The sequence below is a fragment of the Oncorhynchus mykiss genome, chromosome 16 (genome assembly GCF_057628025.1).
Source record: "Oncorhynchus mykiss isolate SJ-2025 chromosome 16, ASM5762802v1, whole genome shotgun sequence".
Classification (NCBI taxonomy): Eukaryota; Metazoa; Chordata; class Actinopteri; order Salmoniformes; family Salmonidae; genus Oncorhynchus; species Oncorhynchus mykiss.
The window spans coordinates 17,796,142-17,820,916 of record NC_143037.1 but is presented as its reverse complement, the minus strand read 5'-3'; the positions used below and the strand labels follow the sequence as shown (position 1 = coordinate 17,820,916).

General features: G+C 43.5%; 1 protein-coding gene across 2 annotated transcripts in view; it reads left to right on the top strand.

Moving 5' to 3' along the window:
* The window catches only part of LOC110491491 (vesicle-fusing ATPase), a 47,721-nt gene that overhangs the window by 13,680 nt on the left and 9,266 nt on the right, over positions 1–24,775 (top strand). Inside the window, exons 2-12 of one of the 2 annotated variants that reach the window (XM_036946369.2) lie at positions 1,460–1,545; positions 2,815–2,914; positions 6,079–6,118; positions 9,191–9,357; positions 12,134–12,241; positions 13,927–14,002; positions 14,651–14,806; positions 18,021–18,220; positions 19,413–19,578; positions 24,030–24,104; positions 24,393–24,580. In XM_036946369.2, coding sequence (XP_036802264.1) covers positions 1,460–1,545; positions 2,815–2,914; positions 6,079–6,118; positions 9,191–9,357; positions 12,134–12,241; positions 13,927–14,002; positions 14,651–14,806; positions 18,021–18,220; positions 19,413–19,578; positions 24,030–24,104; positions 24,393–24,580 — 1,362 coding nt within the window. Of the gene's footprint in view, positions 1–1,459; positions 1,551–2,814; positions 2,915–6,078; positions 6,119–9,190; positions 9,358–12,133; positions 12,242–13,926; positions 14,003–14,650; positions 14,807–18,020; positions 18,221–19,412; positions 19,579–24,029; positions 24,105–24,392; positions 24,581–24,775 lie in introns of both variants that reach the window. The other variant, XM_036946370.2, reaches the window with a different exon arrangement.

Sequence of the window (24,775 nt, the reverse complement as noted above, 5' to 3'; positions counted from 1 at the left end):
ATGAAGATGACTGCTTGTCTAGCTTGCTAGCTAAGATTGTGAAAGTGTTATGTTGACATGATCAGTCCAGTCAAAGCTATATAACGTGATTTGTCCCATGACCTTGCGCCTTATTGGAAGGGCACTTCTAATGTAAATCTATGGCAGCACCCAAGGGGATTTGAACTGCCTAGCTCTCCCTGTAGATTCGCCTGTGACCTAGTGTCCCCATTAGTGACAACTCTGAGACAATCTAGTTTACTCTCTGTATTTTCGCTGACTGCCCATCCACCACAGAAAGCACTGAACTAGGCTAAAACACCCGCATTTGGAGCTACTTTTCTTAGAGTTTGTATGCTGCTTAAGGCAAATGTTTTTTTTTCATTGTTTGCAAACTGATCTGTGACACGAATTAATGCCAAAATAACATACAAAACACTTGCCTCACTTGCCCTGAATGACAGTGCGCAACACCCGGCGCTATTCCTATTCATTATTCTGGAGATAATGACAACAAATTACATAGCTCATTGGGCTTAATCACAATATGATCTGGTAATGAAATAACATGGCAAATACATTTTGTTTTCAATGTTAGACCTGCAGTTTTAAACAATACAAGGGGCTTGAAGTAGCCTACTTCAACTTGAATTTGGAGTATTGGAATAGCCTAGCTTGAAAACCAGACATTTCCTCAATTTGGTGCATGAAAAGTTATTGTAATTATTGTAGCCAGTTCTCCTGCTCCCTTTATAATTATCCGTGATTTAACATTTTGATAAATTTTTTGTGAGAGATGTGGCCACTTTCGTTTGTTTCCCACCGCTTCAATTGAAGGGTGTTGCGCAACTCTGTTGCGGTAAAACCACGTGCTGTTATGGGGATGCCAACATCTGATGTTGGCTTCAACTTGCCTTTACATACAAATCCTCCCATTAAAAAAAGTAACCTGGTTTTTGGTAACTTTCTCAGGATAAAAACAGCGATAGTGAGATGAATTCAATCGCTATTAATTTATTTATTATGTGTGCCTGCGTCGACCACACAGGTCAGCCAAAATAATGCTTTATTCTTAGTGATAATAGCCTACTTTTTTTCTTATTAAAAAAAAAAAAAAAAAAAAAAAAAAAAAAAACTTTTGCATGCATTTTTGGGAGGAGGGAGGGTTCTATATTAGGCCCTATATGTAGAATTATATACATTATACAATTGTATAACATTGAGGTCCTTGACAATTACAATTAAGCGCTTGAAAAAGCCCCTGAAAGTCCTTGAATTTGACTTGCCAAAGTCTGTATGAACCCTGCTCAAAGGATGTATAGTCTTAGGCCTATGTTGTTGTATAGGTGGCGTTATGGGATCTTGTAAGGATTCACAGCCAAGGGAAGAGGTCTTCTCATTACAGCATATACATATATGTCATTGGGTCATGTGTCCCTTTTGTAAAGGTTATTGAGCCTCCTTTTCTTCTCCTTTCCAGACTCTGCAAGCTGGGCGATGTCCAACAGATGAACTGTCACTGACCAACTGCGCAGTCGTGAGTGAGAAGGAGTCACAGTTTGAACAGTAAGGTGTGAGTGTGTGTGTGTGTGTGTGTTTTGATTCCCAGCCCTGAGATGCCTCTGTTAAATCAGTGTGTGGTTAGTGGCAGGTCACAGTGCATCACTGGGGCTCAGCTCTCTAGGCACAATGCCAAAAAAAAAGCCTCAGGGCCATCACACTATGGTTGCTCTGATTTCCTTTTCTATCATGGCACTAAATTGTCTCGCTCTTTTCTCATCTCTGGCCTGCACATGTCCCTCTGGGGCAGGCGTGGGACTCAACAAACCTTCTCACCTGGTGAAAGAAATAACCCATTCTGTTTTCAGCATTTTACTTTCCCTGAATGATCAAAAACTTTTTTTCCCTTGTCTCTCTGCAGCAGACGTATAGTCAGCAATGTGTTTGAAACTTGAAATTGAAATAAAAATCTCAGTGTCCAATTACTATACATATGGTATCGTGAGGTCCCTGGCAATTCCCAGCTCTAGTTCACTCCAGGGTTCTGATGTCTGTTAGGCCTGCATACTGTATTATAGCCAAGCTAAATATGTACACTACCGTTCAAAAGTTTGGGACGGTAGGGCCTCCCAGGTGGCGCTGTGGTCTAGGGCACTGCATTGCAGCTCTAGTTGTGCCACCAGAGACTCTGGGTTCGCGCCCAGGCTCTGTCGCAGCCGGCCGCGACTGGGAGGTCCGTGGGGCGACGCACAATTGGCCTAGCGTTGTCCGGGTTTGGCCGGTAGGGATGTCTCATTGCGCACCAGCGACTCCTGTGGCGGGCCGGGCGCAGTGCTAGCTAACCCGGAAGCAAGCCGCACTGCTTCTTAAAAACACAACCCATCCAACCCGGAAGTCGGAGGAAACACAGTGCACCTGGCGGCCAGGTGGCAGTTGTGTTTTTAAGAAGCAGTGCGGCTGGCTTCCGGGTTGGATGCGCGTTGTGTTTTTAAGAAGCAGTGCGGCTGGCTTCCGGGTTGGATCCGCGCTGTGTTATTAACAAGCAGTGCGGCTGGCTTCCGGGTTGGATGGCGCTGTGTTATTAACAAGCAGTGCGGCTTGGTTGGGTTGTTTCGCAGGACGCATGATTTTCGACCTTCGTCTCTCCCGAGCCCGAAAAAGGGGGTAAAATAAAAAATTTAAAAAAAAATTGGGACGGTAGTATATATAAAACCTTTAACACTCAGAACAACATGGAAATGGAAAAATCTCTCTCTCGCTCTCAATAGAATGCTTGCTATCCATGTAAACATGCATATTCTAGTACTTTGTATGATATTCTTCTCCTCTATGCAGTCACGTGACGGTGAGAACCACGCCGACCCACAAGTTTGTGTTCACAGTGAAGACCCACCAGAGTGTGGTCCCAGGGACCATCGCCTTCAGTCTTCCCCAGGTAGGAGCCACCATCATGGCCTTCAGAAATAGGCTACACACTGTGTTTAAGCCTATCCTTGCTTGAATGTCTTGTGTAAAATGTCTTGTAACAGTAAACGGACTAAAGGTCTAACCCACATCTTTAGGGCGTTTATAAATAAAGCCTTTATTTAATCAATGAGGATGAAGTGGGTTTCTACAAGTGCAGATCCGGAACATTTTGTGGATGGAACTGACGCCATCTGTGCGTCTTACTTCAGCTGGGGCTGTACTGTGCTCTAGCTGTCTGACTTCTATGGCCTGTCTGTGTGCTCCTCCTCTCCCGGTCTGTTGTCTTTCTATCATGTATGTCACTGCTTTTGACCTTTGACCTTGCCTGACTGCCTGCTCTTTCTCCATCTTTAAACTCTGCAGCCACAGCAGCACACAGGTACTACGGTAACATCCTCACACCGGTCTTATTTTACAACGAGATTGGAGTGTAAACGTAAGAAACATTTGAAGGTGTAGCGAAGCACTACACCATAACTCTTCACTGGACATTTGTCAATGGCCTAATGTGCCATACATCAGCCAAGAGCTTAGGCCTAAGTCATGTAAAGTAATGCTCCATACATCAGCCAAGAGCTTAGGCCTAAGTCATGTAAAGTAATGCTCCATACATCAGCCAAGACCTTAGGCCTAAGTCATGTAAAGCATTTCACTACACTCGCATTAACATCTGCTAACCATGTGTATGTGACCAATAAAATTAGATTTGATTTGATAAAGTAATGCTCCATACATCAGCCAAGAGCCTAGGCCTAAGTCATGTAAAGTAATGCTCCATACATCAGCCAAGCGCTTAGGCCTAAGTCATGTAAAGTAATGCTCCATACATCAGCCAAGAGCCTAGGCCTAAGTCATGTAAAGTAATGCTCCATTCATCAGCCAAGCGCTTAGGCCTAAGTCATGTGAAGTAATGCTCCATACATCAGCCAAGAGCTTAGGCCTAAGTCATGTAAAGTAATGATCCATACATCAACCAAGAGCTTAGGCCTAAGTCATGTAAAGTAATGCTCCATTCATCAGCCAAGCGCTTAGGCCTAAGTCATGTGAAGTAATGCTCCATACATCAGCCAAGAGCTTAGGCCTAAGTCATGTAAAGTAATGCTCCATTCATCAGCCAAGCGCTTAGGCCTAAGTCATGTGAAGTAATGCTCCATACATCAGCCAAGAGCTTAGGCCTAAGTCATGTAAAGTAATGCTCCATACATCAACCAAGAGCTTAGGCCTAAGTCATGTAAAGTAATGCTCCATACATCAACCAAGAGCTTAGGCCTAAGTCATGTAAAGTAATGCTCCATACATCAGCCTAGAGCTTAGGCCTAAGTCATGTGAAGTCATGCTCCATACATCAGCCAAGAGCTTAGGCCTAAGTCATGTAAAGTAATGCTCCATACATCAGCCAAGAGCTTAGGCCTAAGTCATGTAAAGCATTTCACTACACTCGCATTAACATCTGCTAACCATGTGTATGTGACCAATAAAATTAGATTTGATTTGATAAAGTAATGCTCCATACATCAGCCAAGAGCCTAGGCCTAAGTCATGTAAAGTAATGCTCCATACATCAGCCAAGCGCTTAGGCCTAAGTCATGTAAAGTAATGCTCCATACATCAGCCAAGAGCCTAGGCCTAAGTCATGTAAAGTAATGCTCCATTCATCAGCCAAGCGCTTAGGCCTAAGTCATGTGAAGTAATGCTCCATACATCAGCCAAGAGCTTAGGCCTAAGTCATGTAAAGTAATGATCCATACATCAACCAAGAGCTTAGGCCTAAGTCATGTAAAGTAATGCTCCATTCATCAGCCAAGCGCTTAGGCCTAAGTCATGTGAAGTAATGCTCCATACATCAGCCAAGAGCTTAGGCCTAAGTCATGTAAAGTAATGCTCCATTCATCAGCCAAGCGCTTAGGCCTAAGTCATGTGAAGTAATGCTCCATACATCAGCCAAGAGCTTAGGCCTAAGTCATGTAAAGTAATGCTCCATACATCAACCAAGAGCTTAGGCCTAAGTCATGTAAAGTAATGCTCCATACATCAACCAAGAGCTTAGGCCTAAGTCATGTAAAGTAATGCTCCATACATCAGCCTAGAGCTTAGGCCTAAGTCATGTGAAGTCATGCTCCATACATCAGCCAAGAGCTTAGGCCTAAGTCATGTAAAGTAATGATCCATACATCAGCCAAGAGCTTAGGCCTAAGTCATGTAAAGTAAAGCTCCATACATCAACCAAGAGCTTAGGCCTAAGTAATGTAAAGTAATGATCCATACATCAGCCAAGAGCTTAGGCCTAAGTCATGTAAAGTAATGCTCCATTCATCAGCCAAGCGCTTAGGCCTAAGTCATGTGAAGTAATGCTCCATACATCAGCCAAGAGCTTAGGCCTAAGTCATGTGAAGTAATGCTCCATACATCAGCCAAGAGCTTAGGCCTAAGTCATGTAAAGTAATGATCCATACATCAGCCAAGAGCTTAGGCCTAAGTCATGTAAAGTAATGCTCCATACATCAGCCAAGAGCTTAGGCCTAAGTCATGTAAAGTAATGCTCCATACATCAGCCAAGAGCTTAGACCTAAATCATGCAAAGTAGGTGACACATCAGTTCATGATCAGTCAAAAACCTGTTGCCTGGTCCTGAGGGTTTTTGACCGTTGTGTGACTGATGTTCTTCTTGAAAGATGAAATGGCTTGTAAAATAAGACCATGCTTGAGAGGAACGTTACACCACTGTTTTTGTCAGAACACCCTATTTATTAGTGTTGTTACGTTGGAGATGTACTGTCGTCCACATATGCAATAATTGATTTTTCCTGGGCCTGTTTATACCTTGTTGCAGAGAAACTGGATGCCAGAAATCAGGGTGGGGGGTGATTTATTTTGGGGAGGAAAAAACACTCCAGGCCACTCCTTTTAAATTATAATGGACCTATATATTTTCAAATAACTTCCCTTTTTCTGGCCCGCAAAATTATATTTACAAACATATCTGTAAGAAAAAAATCTGTGGGCCCTCTGTTGAATTTCGAAATCACATTGTGGCTCTCGAGCCAAATAGTTGGCCCACCCCTGCCATAAATAGTTTATATAAAGGAAATGTGTGAACTGTACACTGATTAGGATAAATGACTTGTTTTTCAGAGAAAATGGGCAGGCATCTCCATTGGTCAGGATGTGGAAGGTAAGAGTAAAACATGATGAACTGTGAGGTGATTGTGTGCGAGTGCAGGAAGGTACTTTCGGCTTCAAGCAGCCTCTTTAAGGCAATTGCTAACCATTGCCATTGTATTATTGCTCTCCTATTGATGGTTAGCTCTGGTCCATAGCCACAATAACCACTCAGTCTCAACAATAACAACCCAGCATCCTTCTCTAGCAAAAACCCTGCAACCTAATCATATTTCACTCTAATGGTTATAGATGTTTCTACTATGTCAGAGAAATGGCAATTATCCCATGATCCTTTGCTGCAGTGATAGAGCTTCCAGTTGATTGCAATACACTGAGTGTAAAAAACATTAGGAACACCTGCCTATTCCATGACATAGACTGATCAGGTGAAAGCTATGGTCCCTTATTGATATCACCTGTTAAATCCACTTCAATCAGTGTAGATGAAGATAGGAGACATGTTAAAGAAGGATTTTTAAGCCTTGAGACAATTGAGACATGGATTGTGTATTTGTGCCATTCAGAGAGTGAATGGGAAAGACAAAAATACAACTCAATATTAAGAAGGTGTTCTTTTTCTTTAAAATGTATTTGTATTAATTTTTTAAATAATTTTTGAATATATTTGATAGAATTCAGACCCCTTGACTTTTTCCATAATTTGTTACGTTACAGCCTTATTCTAAAATGAAGTAAATTGATTTTTCCCCTCAATGTACACACACTACCCCATAATGACAAAGCAAAAAAAAAGTTATATTTTTGCTAATTTATATTTAAAAAAAACTGAAATATCACATTTGCATAAGTATTCAGATGCTCAGTACTTTGTTGAAGTATCTTTGGCAGCGATTATAGTATCGAGTCTTCTTAGGTATGACGCTACAAGCTTGGCACACCTGTATTTGGGGAGTTTCGCCCATTTTTCTCTGAAGATCCTCTCAAGCTCTGTCAGGTTGGATGGGGAGCGTTGCTGCACAGCTATTTTCAGGTCTCTCCATAGATGTTTGATCGGGTTCAATTCTGTCTGGGCCTCTCAAGGACTTTCAGAGACTTGTCCCGAAGCTACTTCTGCACTGTCTTGGCTGTGAGCTTAGGGTCGTTGTCTTGTTGGAAGGTGAACCTTCGCCCCAGTCTGAGGTCCTGAGCACTCTGGAGCAGGTTTTCTTCAAGGATCTCTCTGTACTTTGCTCTGTTCATCTTCCCCTCGATCCTGACTTGTCTCCCAGTTCCTGCCGCTGAAAAACATCTGCACAGAATGATGCTTCACCGTATGGATGGTGCCAGGTTTCTTCTTCATTCAGACAAAAAGTTACATCTTGGTTTCATCAAACCAGAGTAATTGGGTGCCTTTTGTCAAACTCCAAGTGGGCTGTTATGTGCCTTTTACTGAGGTGGGGCTTCCATCTGTCCACTCTACCATAAAGGCCTGATTGGGGGAGTGTTGCAGAGATGTTTGTCCTTCTGGAAGGTTCTCCCATCTCCACAGAGGAACTCTGGAGCTCTGTCAGAGTGACCAATTGCTCAGTTTGGCTGGACGGCCACCAAACTTCTTCCATTTAAGAATGATGGAGACCACTGGGGACCTTCAATGCTGCAGAAATGTTTTGGGTACATTTATCCAGATCTGTGCCTCAACACAATCCGGTCTCTGAGCTCTACGTACAATTCCTTCAATCTCATGGATAGTTTTTTTGCTCTGACATGCACTGTCAACTGTTGGACTTTATATAGACAGGTGTATGCCTTTCCAAATCATGTCCAATCAATTTAATTTACATCAGGTGGACTGTAGAAACATCTCAAGGATGATCAACGGAAACAGGATGCACCTGAGCTCAATTTCGAGTTTCATAGCTAAGGGTCTGAATACTTATGTAAATGTATTTTTTTATTTGACCTTTTTATTTAACTAGACAAGTCAGTTAAGAACAAATTCTTATTTTCAATGAAGGCCTAGGAACAGTGGGTTAACTGCCTGTTCAGGGGCAGAACGACAGATTTGTACCTTGTCAGCTCGGGGATTTGAGCTTGCAACCTTTCGGTTACTAGTCCAACGCTCTGACCACTAGGCTACCCTGCCGCCCCAAGGTATTTCTGTTTTTATTTTTTAATACATTTGCTAACATTTCTAAAAAAATAGTTTTTTCTTTGTCATTACGGGGTATTGTGTGTAGATTGCTGAGGATTTTTATTTTATTTCATAAATGTTAGAATAAGGCTGTAATGTAAAAAATAAATGTGGAAAATCTCACTAATATACACTACCGGTCAAAAGTTTTAGAACACCTACTCAGGGTTTTTCTTTATTTTTTACTATTTTCTACATTGTAGAATAGTGAAGACATCAAAACTTTGAAATAACACATATGGAATCATGTAGTAACCAAAGCCATTATAAACCTACTATCAGATTATATCTGTAGCGAAAATGCCTATTGTAATAGGCCTAAATCCTGTAGCTCTGCCTTAGCCTCATAGTCCAAATCTGTTTTAGTGCTACAGCCAACTCCTCTCTGTGTTCGTTCTTTGGCTTGACAAACATGTAGGCATGGCAACAACAGTTGGCTACAGCACATGTGGTTTGGGACCAGACTAGCTCTGCCTAGGCAAATCAAAATATGAGCCCTTAAATTAGCAAAGTGTTGATATGTAAAGACACCCTGGCCCGGAATAGATCCGCTACATGGCTCATTTGCATAACGTCGGTACGGCAACACAAGCTAGGTGTGGACGGAGCACTGTGAACAGCTGGTTCCCTTAATCACTTTCAGCCCCGTGTTGCAGTGTGCGCTCTCAGATGTGAAGCCCTGAACGACAGAGGCCCATTTGAACTCACTGTAACGTGAACAGTACACTCTAACAAATGGTAATAATTAGTTGTTTGTCCTTGATGAGGTTGTTCATTCAATATGCTACAAAGTGAATAGCACTAACGAGCAAGGTACTGTAATTTAACACCAACCAGACAGTTGACGTTTACGTGAAAATAAAAACTGAGAAACGAGGTGAAAAGTAATTGGGCTACTACTCTTTTGCCATCTCACTGTGTGTGTCCTTTCTCCGCTGTGTGTCCATGTAGTGACCGGCTACAACTTTGACAAGTCCAAGCAGTGTGTAGGCACCGTGATAGTGGAGATTGACTTCCTGCAGAAGAAGAGCGTGGACAGCAGCCCATACGACTCAGACAAGATGGCTGCAGAGTTCATCCAGCACTTCAACAGCCAGGCCTTCAGTGTAGGCCAGCAGGTACTGGAACTGTAGCCTACAGATGGATGGGGAAGGCTAGGATGACAGGTTGGGGTTACACACACTACCTCCTCGAGGACTTTGTTGGTCTTGAAGCTCTGGGTAGACGTTGCCCGTACACACAGATCTAGGATCAGCTTACCCTTATCCCAAATCCTTAATCATTGCAAAGTGGCAAAACTGACTGTAGATCATTGTCAAGGGGTAACTTTGTCGTACTCTTGGCTTTACTTTGAGGGGTAGCATAGAGCGCACATCTCGTCAAATAATTTAATTGCCCAAACTTTTTTGTTGTGTACTTACATTTTGTATATATTTTTAAAATATGTTTTTATTATTCATCTGTATTCAATCAATTGGCAGAATAAACAGCATTGGACAAATGATAAATACCTTGTCAGCGCATGTCCATATCACATGACAATCATTACATGCTTATCAATACCACAAGAGACATTCATAGTACATGCACTTACCAAGCAACAATAAATGCTATGCTAATTGAGTCCACCAAAGCAAGTAAAATAAAAACAGGATGAATTAGAAAATAAACCCAAAATAGAACCCACACCATTCCACCCGTAACTCTTTTGATTTTACTTCTCATAGCAAGAGATCTTACACTTTCAGCTGCGTTTGACCACATTAATAAGATTCTTTCACTGTCACCTTGAGAACGAGCAGTGGACAATTCCTAAATAACAATATCTAAAAATGAGAACACCCATTGGAGCTTCCATCTTAAGGCAAGCATTGTTGTTGTTGCAGTTGTTAGGCCTGCCACCCTTTTGTGATCTAAAGACATTGATCCTGATGTGCTGTCATTCAACAGCAACACAACAGGAGAGCAGGGAGATCTTACACTTTCTCCCAAGTATTTTAGATAGACATATAGTGATCTTTTTCCCAAAACAATAAACCCGAGGACAATTGCACATTACATGCATAAATAAAGCAGTAGCTGTGATCAGAAGGTACCTAAAGGGGAGGGTACTAAAGACATTTGATATATTTTGTGTGGAGTAGCATACGTTCTATGAATGAAGTTGAAGTGAATTGTTTGGAGGTTAAGGTTCCAAGATGCTCCACTTATGTACTCCACACAGTTTCCCACTCCAATGTCTTCCTCTAGAACTCAAAAGTCATTATTCCATGGTTTCATTCATCTTCAAGGGTTTGTTTGTACCATAAACAATTTTCAAATAAATAACAGATACAATTCCTTTGGTTTTAGATTTTACATAAATGTGAAATCCAGCGAACACCATAAGCCTTTAAGGTAGCACGTAACTGGAAAACAAAGGGCCTCCCGAGTGGCACAGCGGCCTAAGGTACTGCATCGCAGTGCTAGAGGCGTCACTACAGACCTGGGTTTGATCCCAGGCTGTGATTGGGAGTCCTATACGGCGGCTCACAATTGGCCCAGCGTCGTCCGGGTTAGGGGAGGGTTTGGCTGGGGTAGGCCGTCTTTGTAAATAAGAATATGTTCTTAATTGAGGGTTTAGCCGGGGAAGTTCTACTTGGCTCATCGCTCTCTAGCGACTCCTTGTGGCGGGCCGGGTGCCTGCAGGCTGACCTTGGTTGGCAGTTGAACTGTGTTTCCTCCGACACATTGGTGCAGCTGGCTTCCGGGTTAAGGGGGCGGGTGTTAAGCGCGGTTTGGCCGGTCATGTTCTGGCGGACGCACGACTCGACCTTCGCCTCCCAAGCCCGTTGGGAAGTTGCAGCGATGAGACAAGCTCAAAAAAGGTGGAAAAATACACACACACAAAATAAAGATAAATGAAACATCTGTTGTTCATCTGAAAAAGCACCTAGTCCTTGAGAGTCAAATAGATCTCTAAGTGTAAATAAAATGTTTTTACTCCATTGGGAATACAACAAACTACATGAGTGTGTCTCTCATTGCTAATGTCTGCATAGACAGAACATTAGAAACAATTGGGCCATAATGAAATCTAGCTTGTTTCAAGGGGATAACGAACAAACCGCGTAAAGAACAAGTTTCTCCCCATTTGACCGCCAATCTGTGTCACTACTAGGATCTATCTATATTGGATTAGCAAGGGCAAGAGGCTGAAGTGAGAGAATGAGAAGCAACGAAGAGATGGGGACAGAAGCTCTAGAGATGGGGACAGAAGCTCTAGAGATGGGGACAGAAGCTCTAGAGATGGGGACAGAAGCTCTAGAGATGGGGACAGAAGCTCTAGGGATGGGGACAGAAGCTCTAGGGATAGGGACAGAAGCTCTAGGGATGGGGACAGAAGCTCTAGGGATGGGGACAGAAGCTCTAGGGATGGGGACAGAAGCTCTAGGGATGGGGACAGAAGCTCTAGGGATGGGGACAGAAGGAGGAGCAGTTAGTGCCGGTCATCACCATTGCGCAAGAGTTGGCGTACAAAATCAGATTGATATATTTAGCACACAAGCCCAGATGACCTAGTGCGATCTGTAGGTACTCCCATTTTAACCTATCAAAGGCTTTTTCTGCATCTAATGGTAAGATGTCAGGGGAATCATTTCATTCTGGAGCAAAATGTATCACATGCAATAGTCAATTTCCATCGTCTGATGCAAGGAGATCCTTAACAAATCCTGTTTTAACCCCATCGATTAGATTATCCAAATACTTATTGACGGCGTGCAAGAACCTTTGAGAATGGCGTACTTACGTTGTGACAATTTGCTACGGTTTGTATTTGTTCACATGCTGTTATGCTTTACATTCTTATGACACATTGTCCACTTTTCATCCTGTTTCTCTCTGTCTATATAGCTGGTGTTTAGTTTCTGTGAGAAGCTATTTGGCCTGCTGATAAAGGACATCGAGGCCATGGACCCCAGCATCCTCAAGGGAAATGCAGGCTCTGGGAAGAAGCACAATGTACATGTACCTCCAGCATCAACCCTCTCATGACCTTTATTAGTCAGATTAGCACCATTCCATGTTACATTACATAGGACTATTCATACACTATAACTAATCATAACTACTTAGAAACTCAGCAAAAAACAGAAACGTCCTCTCACTGTCAACTGTGTTTATTTTCAGCAAGCTTAACGTGCAAATATTTGTATGAACATAACAAGATTCAACAACAGACATTCCACAGTCATGTGACTAACAAATTGAATAATGGTCCCTGAACAAAAGGGGGGGGGGGGGGTCAAAATCAAAAGTAACAGTCAGTATCTGGTGTGGCCACCAGCAGCATTAAGTAATGCAGTGCTTCTCCTCCACATGGACTGCACCAGATTTGCCAGTTCCTGCGGTGAGATGTTACCCCACTCTTCCACCAAGGCACCTGCAAGGTCCCGGACATTTCTGGGGGGAATGGCCCTAGCCCTCACCCTCCGATCCAACAGGTCCCAGACGTGCTCAATGGGATTGAGATCTGGGCTCTTTGCTGGCCATGGCAGAACACTGACATTCCTGTCTTGCAGGAAATCACGCACAGAACGAGCAGTATTGTCATGCTGGAGGGTCATGTCAGGATGAGCCTGCAGGAAGGGTACCACATGAGGGAGGAGGATGTCTTCCCTGTAATGCAAAGCGTTGAGATTGCCTGCAATGACAACAAGCTCAATCCGATGATGCTGTGACACACTGCCCCAGACCATGACGGATCCCACTCCAGAGTACAGGCCTCAGTGTAACGCTAATTCCTTCGACGATAAATGTGAATCCGACCATCACCCCTGGTGAGACAAAACCGCGACTCGTCAGTGAAGAGCACTTTTTGTCAGTCCTGTCTGGTCCAGCGACGGTGGGTTGTTGCCGGTGATGTCTGGTGAGGACCTGCCTACAAGCCCTCAGTCCAGCCTCTCTCAGCCTATTTCAGACAGTCTGAGCACAGATGCAGGGATTGTGCGTTCCTGGTGTAAGGCAGTTGTTGTTGTCATTCTGTACCTGTCCCACAGGTGTGATGTTCGGATGTACCGATCCTGTGCAGGTGTTACACTGCGAGGACGATCAGCTGTCCGCCCTGTCTCCCTGTAGCACTGTCTTAGACGTCTCACAATACGGACATTGCAATTTATTGCCCTGGCCACATCTTCAGTCCTCATGCCTCCTTGCAGCATGCCTAAGGCACGTTCACGCAGATGAGCAGGGACCTTGGGCATCTTTCTTTTGGTGTTTTTCAGAGTCAGTAGAAAGGCCTCTTTAGTGTCCTAAGTTTTCATAACTGTGACCTTAACTGCCTACCGTCTGTAAGCTGTTAGTGTCTTAATGGCCGTTCCACAGGTGCATGTTCATTAACTGATTATGGTTCATTGAACAAGCATGGGAAACAGTGTTTAAACCCTTACAATGAAGATCTGTGAAGTTATTTGGATTTTTACCAATTATCTTTGAAAGACAGAGTCCTGAAAAAGGACGTTTCTTTTTTTCCCTGAGTTTATTATAGTTACACTAGCTATACAGTAGTTATTGTGTACACAACATGGTGATGTAAGCCACACCGAAGGTGCTAGCTAGTTAGTAAAGTAAATTCTCATAGAAAACGTGTGGATTTCTCTGTCCACCATCTCACTCCTAACTGTCTTCTATCTCCGTGGTCTTTACAGATTGACATTGGCTTGTTGCTGGGCAACAGCCAGGTGGTTTTCGAGAAGGCAGAGAGCTCCTCTCTTACCCTCATTGGTAAGTGTCATCCTCGGCTTGCTCTCGTGGAAAACCCTGTCTTGTATTAAGTGACTACAGCAAATGTATTTAGTCTCACTCCGTTACGGTATTTGTAAATCAGGGTTGTGTATATCTGACAAGTTGGTCCGCTCAAAGCGTAATAGACCCAGGATATTAAGATGTAAACAAATTAGGCTTGATATTTCCATAATGAACCAAAGTGGATGTGTTTACAAGGCTAAGCTAAGTGACACTCGGCCTCACTAAACCACCCTGACTGACTTTATCAGTTTGTGGCATGTGCTTGTTGTAACCCAATACGACCCCAAGGGGGCACCCTGTCCAAATTTTATGTTTGGCTATCCTCTCCTTGCTTTCAGTTGTTTTGAGTGATGAAATTGAGATGGCGAAAGTTTCCTAGAGAGGAAAGTGTCATTCACTCAGTTGCATGTAGAGTACATGTTCTTCATTATGTCTTTGATGGACTATTTAGTTAATACATTAAAAGCTTTGCACCATTCCCCATCTATGAGCTGCCACTGGTGCTAGGTTTACACACATACAAAACACTAATAAAGAAGAAAATGTCAAAGGTTAAATAGATGAGAACCTGAGGTTAACAAAGTATTGAACCCTGTTTGTGTATTTGCCTTTCTGATAATCAAGGGAAAGCGAAGACCAGAGAGTCTCGTCAGTCCATCATCAACCCAGACTGGAACTTTGAGCGCATGGGCATCGGTGGCCTGGACAAGGAGTTCTCTGATATCTTCCGTAGGGCCTTCGCCTCTCGAGTCTTTCCTCCAGACATCGTGGAGCAGATGGGTGAGCTCCTCTCTGTCCCTGTTGGTCTTTCTCGTCCTCCAGATCTTTCTTTCTCAACAGCAGTTTCTCTTTCTTGACTTTCACTCAATCCATTGTATTCAGTCTTATTTTCACACATGCCTGTTCTCTTGCACACTCAGTTTCTCGCTCTCTTACTTGTACTTTTTATAGCTCTCTGTGTATTTTTCTCTCACCGCATCCCCCCGCTAACCACTTTTCAAGGTCCCAGTGAGCCTGTGTTCCAGCCTAACGTCAGACAGACTGAACCATTAGCCACTGTGAGGGGAGGGAGGGGGGGGGGGGGGGGGGGGCAGGACAGCCTGCCAAACCAAATCACACAATCGGTCTCTGGATGAAACACCATGATATGAATAAGACTCTGTGTTCTGATGGCATTGGTTTTCAGACCAATACTACTGCACATTGTGACACAGTCTCAAACAAGTGGACCGAATAAGGATACTATTATTGGACTGAGAATGTAGTTTCAGACTTTTCTCTTTGTTTGACAACACTACTGAACACTAGACTACCGGTAAACTAGGTATTTGAAAAATGAATTGTCTCACTCACTCGGTTAGGCCCAAGGGGGCGTCCATTATTGGACAGACAATGTAGTGTCCTCTCGAGATGCTGCTCTCATTTGTCAGTCGTCTGTCAGTTATGACGCAGGCATCCATCCCCCACGGAATAATCCTTGCATGCACTGGTAAATAGTTGTTTGACATGTCTCAGATTACGATGCTGATTCCCATCACTAAAGAATGGTTCATAGTGAAAGCAAGTCAGGTGCTCTTCTGCGTCATACACACACACACACACACACACACACACACACACACACACACACACACACACACACACACACACACACAGAGAGCCCCAGTCCTAGCCTCGTGGCGTCCAGTGTGAGTGCGAGAGATGACCTTAAGCAGGGCGGCTGGGTGCTATGGGGTGCAGGAGTTGGCCCCTGGCTGTGGCCAGCTGGCTGGTCTAATGAGATGGCGAGCCCTGATAGAGGAGAGTCTAAAGGTGAGGGTGTAATTGGGGAGTGTCAGGGAGCGCAGGTGCTGAGAGAGATGATCATAGGGGGAGGTGTGTGTGTGGTGGGGCTCTCACTCTCTCCATGTCTCCTCACACTCCCGCAAAAGTCAGGAAGACAGCAAGGGATCACACACACACACACACACACACACACACTATAATGGTTTACCTGGAGCCCCTCCTCACTACCCCTGTCTGTCTCCCCTTCAGCACGTATAAATGACAGGGGCGATGTCTATCTCTGGCCCCTCGATGAGTCGGGAGCAAATGTCACTAAACAGGTGCAAAAAGATACTAGGACCAATGCAGTCTGGGTTTCAGTCTAGACCCAAAACTGCTCCAAATTGGTTGGGTCTAATCACAAGACTTGATCTTTATAAGAAACACACCACAGAGTCAACTTGTAATGAATCATAGCTGTAAATACAGTAAATCTAGCCGATTCATCAGTTTTTTCCTGCTCATTGTCACAAATTGAACTTGTGAACTTTAAATACCTTGGGAATGTTTCATATCTGGATGTGACATGAATCAGGGATGAGATCGGACAATGACTTTAAGGCAAAAGTCACCTCAAACACAGTGCTTTGGAGAAACAGCCAATGGGAGCATAGAGTGCTAAAGAGGCCTTTCCCCACCGACTCTGATACTATTGTGACTCACACAAACCATTCACACCGACTCTGATACTTTTGTGACTCACACAAACCATTCACACCGACTCTGATACTTTTGTGACTCACACAAACTATTCACACCGACTCTGATACTTTTGTGACTCACACAAACCATTCACACCGACTCTGATACTATTGTGACTCACACAAACCATTCACACCGACTCTGATACTATTGTGACTCACACAAACCATTCACACCGACTCTGATACTATTGTGACTCACACAAACCATTCACACCGACTCTGATACTATTGTGACTCACACAAACCATTCACACCGACTTTGATACTATTGTGACTCACACAAACCATTCACACCGACTCTGATACGATTGTGACACACACAAACCATTCACACCGACTTTGATACTATTGTGACTCACACAAACCATTCACACTGACTTTGATACTATTGTGACTCACACAAACCATTCACACCGACTTTGATACGATTGTGACTCAAACAAACCATTCACACCGACTTTGATACTATTGTGACTCACACAAACCATTCACACCGACTTTGATACTATTGTGACTCACACAAACCATTCACACCGACTTTGATACTATTGTGACACACACAAACCATTCACACCGACTTTGATACTATTGTGACTCACACAAACCATTCACACCGACTTTGATACTATTGTGACTCACACAAACCATTCACACCGACTTTGATACTATTGTGACTCACACAAACCATTCACACCGACTTTGATACTATTGTGACTCGCACAAACCATTCACACCGACTTTGATACGATTGTGACGCACACAAACCATTCACACCGACTTTGATACTATTGTGACTCACACAAACCATTCACACCGACTTTGATACTATTGTGACTCACACAAACCATTCACACCGACTTTGATACGATTGTGACTCAAACAAACCATTCACACCGACTTTGATACTATTGTGACTCACACAAACCATTCACACCGACTTTGATAAGATTGTGACTCACACAAACCATTCACACCAAGTCTGATACGATTGTGACTCACACAAACCATTCACACCGACTCTGATACGATTGTGACGCACACAAACCATTCACACCAAGTCTGATACGATTGTGACTCACACAAACCATTCACACCGACTCTGATACGATTGTGACTCACACAAACCATTCACACCGACTTTGATACGATTGTGACGCACACAAACCATTCACACCAAGTCTGATACGATTGTGACTCACACAAACCATTCACACCGACTCTGATACTATTGTGACTCACACAAACCATTCACACCGACTTTGATACGATTGTGACGCACACAAACCATTCACACCGACTTTTTGATACGATTGTGACGCACACAAACCATTCACACCAAGTCTGATACGATTGTGACTCACACAAACCATTCACACCAAGTCTGATACTATTGTGACACACACAAACCATTCACACCAAGTCTGATGTGTTTCTTTTCACGTTTTGTCTGTGTCCCTCCCTGTCAGGCTGTAAGCACGTGAAGGGCATCCTATTGTTCGGGCCTCCTGGCTGTGGTAAGACTCTGATGGCCAGGCAGATTGGGAAGATGCTGAACGCCCGCGAGCCCAAGGTGGTCAACGGCCCTGAGATCCTCAATAAGTACGTGGGAGAGTCCGAGGCAAACATCAGGAAGCTGTTCGCCGACGCAGAGGACGAGCAGAAGAGGGTGGGAGGGAGAAAAAAAATCATAAACACTATGTGACATAGATAAAAACTCAGTAAGATGCGTAAACACACACACACACACACCAGTAAATCAATTGTGTATGTCATTAAATCCACCCAGTACCTTCACTGCAATTACTCATGTGGTTATCAAGCACAACATACCTGATAACAAGTCAATCAAATAGATGTCATACTAAATGGATTCCTTATCCCGAGGCCAATATGCAGCCTACGCCACGAAACACAGATAAGCATCACACAAATCCTCACAGAGAAGCTAATTTCTCCTGCAGAAGATTGATTTGCCCTTTAAAGAGGCATATTAGTAATAATAACGGTGGAAAAGTCCGTGGGTTTCTCCATACTGGGGGACAGTTGTGTATTGAGCCCCCATGGTGACGCCGATGTGACAGTGACGGCCTCACTCCTCGCCACCTAATGAGTTGCTGGGTTATCTCTGCCCCCCTCTCTGTCCCCCTCTCTCACCTAGCCCACAATAAGCCCAGCTCCACACCTGCTTTAAATGCTACGTCTGGAGACTGACAGGGCCAGAGATGGACAGATAACCCCCCACCCCGCTCTCTCTATCTCTTGCTTTCAGTCTCTCTCACCTCGCTCTCTCTTTTTCTCTCTCTCGCATTCTCTCGGTCTCTCTCGGTCTCTCTCGGTCTCTCTTTGTCTCTCTCGGTCTCTCTTGGTCTCTCTCTGTCTCTCTTTTTCTCTCTCTCTTTTTCTCTCTCTCTTTTTCTCTCTTTTTCTCTCTCTCTTTTTCTCTCGGTCTCTCTCGCATTCTCTCACATTCTCTCGGTCTCTCTCGGTCTCTCTCGGTCTCTCTCGGTCTTTCTTGGTCTCTCTCGGTCTCTCTTTCTCTCTCTCGCATTCTCTCGGTCTCTCTCGGACTCTCTCGGACTCTCTCGGACTCTCTCGGTCTTTCCCTCACACAAACTCTCTCTTTCTCTTTCTCTGTTTATGCGGACTTTGTCCCTCCATGGCAGAGCAGAGGGAGGATGAGGAGGCTTTGAAAGGTTTTAGATTTCACTCTTGTCGCACCAAGGAGAATTTAGCCCAGAACAGCCATAGCTGCGAGTGGTAGACAGTCTACATACTCTCCTAAGTTAGCACTGCATTGCCTGTGTGACCACAGCATCCTTCCTCCTGCTTCATTCACCCATATCTCTCTTCTTCCACAGCTGGGCGCCAACAGTGGGCTGCACATCATCATCTTTGACGAGATCGACGCCATCTGTAAGCAACGTGGCAGCATGGCAGGCAGCACAGGTGTCCACGACACGGTGGTCAACCAGCTGCTCTCCAAGATAGACGGAGTAGAGCAGCTCAACAACATCCTGGTCATAGGTAAACCACACATACATGCGCATATTCATACGTGCGCACAGAAACACAGACACACATACAGTACCAGTCAAAAGTTTGGACACACCTACTCATTCCATGGTTTTTCTTTATTTTTACTATTTTATACATTGTAGAATAATAGTGAAGACATCAAAACTATGAAACAACACATATGGAATCCTATAGTAACCAAAAAAACTGTTAAACAAATCAAAATATATTTTATTATGGCCTCCCAGGTGGGGCAGTGATTAAGCTGTGCCACCAGAGAGACTGGGTTCGCGCCCAGGCTCTGTCGTAACCGGCCGCGACCGGGAGATCCGTGGGGCGACGCACAATTGGCCCAGCGTCGTCCGTGTTAGGGAGGGTTTGGCCGGTAGGGATATCCTTGTCTCATCGCGCCCCAGCGACTCCTGTGGCGGGCCGGGCGCAGTGCCCGCTAACCAAGGTTGCCAGGTGCACGGTGTTTCCTCTGACACATTGGTGCGGCTGGCTTCTGGGTTGGATGCGCGCTGTGTTAAGAAGCAGTGCGGGTTGGTTGGGTTGTGTATCAGAGGACGCATGACTTTCAACCTTTGTCTCTCCCGAGCCTGTACGGGAGTTGTAGCGATGAGACAAAATAGTAGCTACTAACAATTGGATACCACGAAATTGGGGAGAAAAAGGGGTAAAAGAAATTCACACAAAAAAAACAGAAAAAAATATCTATATTTTATTTGAGATTCTTCAAATAGCCACCTTTTGCCTTGATGGCAGCTTTGCACACTCTTGCCATTCTCTTATCCAGCTTCATGAGGTAGTCACCTAGAATGCATTTCAATTAACTGGTGTGACTTGTTAAAAGTTAATTTATGGAATTTCTTTCCTTAATGCGTTTGAGCCAGAGGATAAGTTCATTAGTTACCAGCCTCAGAAATTGCAGCCCAAATAAATGCTTCACAGAGTGCAAGTAACAGACACATCTCAACATCAACTGTGTGAATCAGGCCTTCATGGTCGAATTGCTGCAAAGAAACCACTACTAAAGGACACCAATAAGAATATAAGAGACTTGCTTTGGCCAAGAAACAGGAGCAATGGACTTTAGACTGGTGGAAATCTGTCCTTTGGTCTTGAGTCCAAATTGGAGATTTTTGGTTTCAACTGCTGTGTCTTTGTGAGACGCGGTGTGGGTGAACGCATGTGTATTTCCCACCGTAAAGCATGGAGGAGGAGGTGTTATGATGTGGGTTTGCTTTTCTGGTGACATTGTCTGGAAAAGCAGCCAACAAGTGCTCAGCATGTGGGAACTCCTTCAAGACTGTTGGAAAAGCATTCCAGGTGATGCTGGTTGAGAGAATGCAAGAGTGTGCAAAGCTGTCATCAAGGCAAAGGGTGGCTATTTGAAGAATCTCAAATATAAAATCGATTTTGATAAAATAAAAAAAAACACTATTCCATATGTTCTACAACTTTTGACCGGTAGTGTACACAAATGTACACACACACACACACACACACACACACACACAGGCCGTGTCCAAATACTTAGAAATACACAGCAAATTTGAGATCAGAACTTTAACAGCCACAGTGTTAAATTGAACACTTTCTTCGTGTGTGTATGTGACCCACTGAAATAGTGTTAAACCAACACTTTTCAAAGTGTTGATAAACTAACACCCTAAGAGTGTTGGATCACTAAAACTGTGGGTGTTGCAAATTCCGACTTAAAGATGCACTATGCAGAATTTTCTTCGCCATTTCCTTGTTGCAAAAATTCTAATAGCCTAATTTCAGTTTATTTACCAAAACAAGCAATAGTGTAGAGAATCATTGTACCATCTTAACCGCTATATATTATCCATAACCAGAAAGACTGTATTTTCATCTGTTTGAAACTGGTGTACAAACCTGAAAGTAAAAGACCCAAAAACTAAACTTTAAAATGGGAAACGTAGAAATAGCGCACATAGAACAGATCAACCACTTATTAGACTTGCTTTCAATGAGAATGACAAAGCTATAATACACATTTCTATGTGGATTTTGTCAGGTCGCCCAAAAAGTTACATAATGCATCTTTAAAAGAACACTTAGTTGTGTTAAAGTAATATTTTGGGATGTTTTAACATTGTAGGATGTAGAGCCTCATTTACATATTTCCCAGCATGCCTTTCAAGTCGATGTTAGAGATACCGACCCATGAATGTGTGTGTTAGTGACGGAGGCATGGTTTTTGCAGTCAAAAACGTATAGTCCTGAAACCTTCAAGTGAATGTGTTTGAATTAAAAGTAAAACATTTATGACCATATATTAGACATTTCATAAGGCCTTTAGTTATGGCCTAGTTCTTCCCTAACATTTGTATTAGTATTTATTATGGATCCCCATTGCCAAAGCAGCAGCTACTCTTCCTGTGGTCTAGCAAAATTACGTCAGTTATACAATTTTAAAAACATTACAATATCTTCTCAGATTTCACAACACTGTGTGCCCTTAGGCTTCAACTCCACCACTACCACATATCTACGATACAAAATCCATGTGTAGGTGTGTGTGTAGTGCATATGTTAATGTGTGGACGCATGTGTCTGTGCCTATGTTTGTGTTGCTTCACAGTCCCCGCTGTCCCCGCCATAAGGTGTATTTGTATTATTTTCTTTTATATAATTTCACTGCTTTCATCAGTTCCTTGATGTGGAACAGAGTTCCATGTAGTCATGGCTCTGTGTAGTACTGTGCGCCTCCCATAGTCTGTTCTGGACTTGGGGACTGCAAAGAGACCTCTTGTGGCATGTCTTGTAGGGTATGCATGGGTGACATTCAACGTGTCAATACCTCTCATAAATACAAGTAGTGATGAAGTCAATCTCTCCTCCACTTTGAGCCAGGAGAGATTGACATTCCTATTATTAATGTTAGCTCTCTGTATAAATCCAAGGGCCAGCCGTGCTGCCCTGTTCTGAGCCAATTGCAATTTTCCTAAGTCACTTTTTGTGGCACCTGACCACACAACTGAACAGTAGTCCAGGTGTGACAAAACTAGGGCCTGTAGGACCTGCCCTGTTGATAGTGTTGTTAAGAAGGTAGAGCAGCGCTTTATTATGGACAGACTTCTCCCCATCTTAGCTACTGTTGTATCAATATATTTTGACCATGACAGTTTACAGTCCAGGGTTAGTCCAAGCAGTTTAGTCACCTCAACTTGCTCAATTTCCACATTATTTATTACAAGATTTAGTTGAGGTTTAGGGTTTAGTGAATGATTTGTTCAAAATACAATGCTTTTAGTTTTAGAAATATTTAGGACTAACTTATTCTTTGCCACCCAATCTGAAACTAACTGCATCTCTTTAAGTGTTGCAGTCATTTCAGTCGCTGTAGTAGCTCCCACGTATAGTGTTGAGTCATCCGCATACATAGACACACTGGCTTTACTCGTTAGTAAAGATTGATAAAGTAAGGGGCCTAGACAGCTGCCCTGGAGAATTCGTGATTCTACCGGGATATGTTGGAGACGCTTCCATTAAAGGACACGCTCTGTGTTCTGTTAAATGGGTACCTCTTTATCCACAATATAGCAGGGGGCGTGAAGCCATAACACACGTTTTTCCAGCAGCAACTATGTTCGATAAAGCCAAAAGCCGCACTGAAGTCTAACAAAACACTGAAGTCTTGGCTCATGGGCCATATCAGATCTGCAAGTCACAATATGCTGGCTAGTGAAATGATTTGTAATTCCTATTGGAATCCAGCCAGAGGGAGGATATTCAACAATTTGAACTTTTTTTTTATCACCGACAACCTACATTCAGAACGACTGCTATGGTGAAGAGCTTGTCAAACAAGACTACCTAAACCATCGAAACTGGAACAACCATCTCTGTAAACAGTTGCAATAAGTCCAACCACTTGGATTCGTTTTGAAAAATGTAAGTTATTTATCTTTTGTTTAGTCTGATTAAGGCCTAAGGGGGTGCGGTATATGACCAAAATACCATGACTACGGGTTGTTCTAAAGCACAACACAACGCAGGTTTCCTGGCTACATCCCATAGCTGTTGTATATGGTCTGATATACTGTACCGCGGCTGTCAACCAATAAGCATTCTGGACTCGAACCAACCAGTTTATAAGATCAATTAATCAATAGGGGACAGAATAGGGGACACTACAAAAATGAATGAATGGCGCGCAACAAGCATGATTGCGCGTTAGATGACGCCTTATCAGTATGGTTGAGTAGTATGTTGATATTTGTTGCTTACTGCTTACGTTTTTACTAAACAGTACTTTCTAAAATAGTATGTAGTAGGGCCACAGTCTGCTTGACTGACCGGTCGAGTTGTGGTCTGAGAAGATGAGCGGGATTATCTGAGCTATGCCTTTCTTGCCCTCTTCTTCCATCTCATCCTCCTTCTCCCTCTATCTCTCCCTCTCCTTCTATCTCTCCCTCTGTGCCTCTAAGGAATGACCAACAGGCCGGACCTGATAGACGAGGCCTTGTTGAGACCAGGCAGGTTGGAAGTCAAAATGGAGATCGGTAAGAAAGCACAACGTAGTACACCACAAAGCATCCACCCTAACCAAAGACCTTGCTTAATTTTTGTCAGTTTACTGTATTCCGGTTTTAGTTTGTTTTCAGGCTGTTTCTTTTCTTCTGAGAAAGACATTGTTATTTATAGATGTTGTACCTTTTTACCCGACAACCAACAAAACACCACCCAGACATTTCTACTGTTCCAGGTCCATCTCTTGTACAGTATGCAGTTATGCAGTAAAAAAAACACAGATATATACGAGACGTTTCCCCTCGCGCTTCCTCCCCCAGGTTTGCCTGATGAGAAGGGGCGTGTCCAGATCCTCAACATCCACACGGCTAAAATGCGTCAGTTCAACCTGCTGGGCAGCGACGTGGACGTCAGTGAGCTGGCCGCCGAGACCAAGAACTACAGCGGAGCCGAGCTGGAGGGGCTGGTCAGAGCTGCCCAGTCCACTGCCATGAACCGACACATCAAGGTCAATATCACACACAGGCAGCCATTTTCATTAGCCTAGATCAACCCTCCTGGTTGGAGAGCTAACATCCTGAAGGTTTTTCAGTCCAACCCTGATTTAGCACATCTGGTTCTAGTTATTGGCTGCTCGCCAAGACCTTAAGTAGCCATTTCAGATATATTAAGTTAGGGTTAGACTGAAAACCTACAGGACATT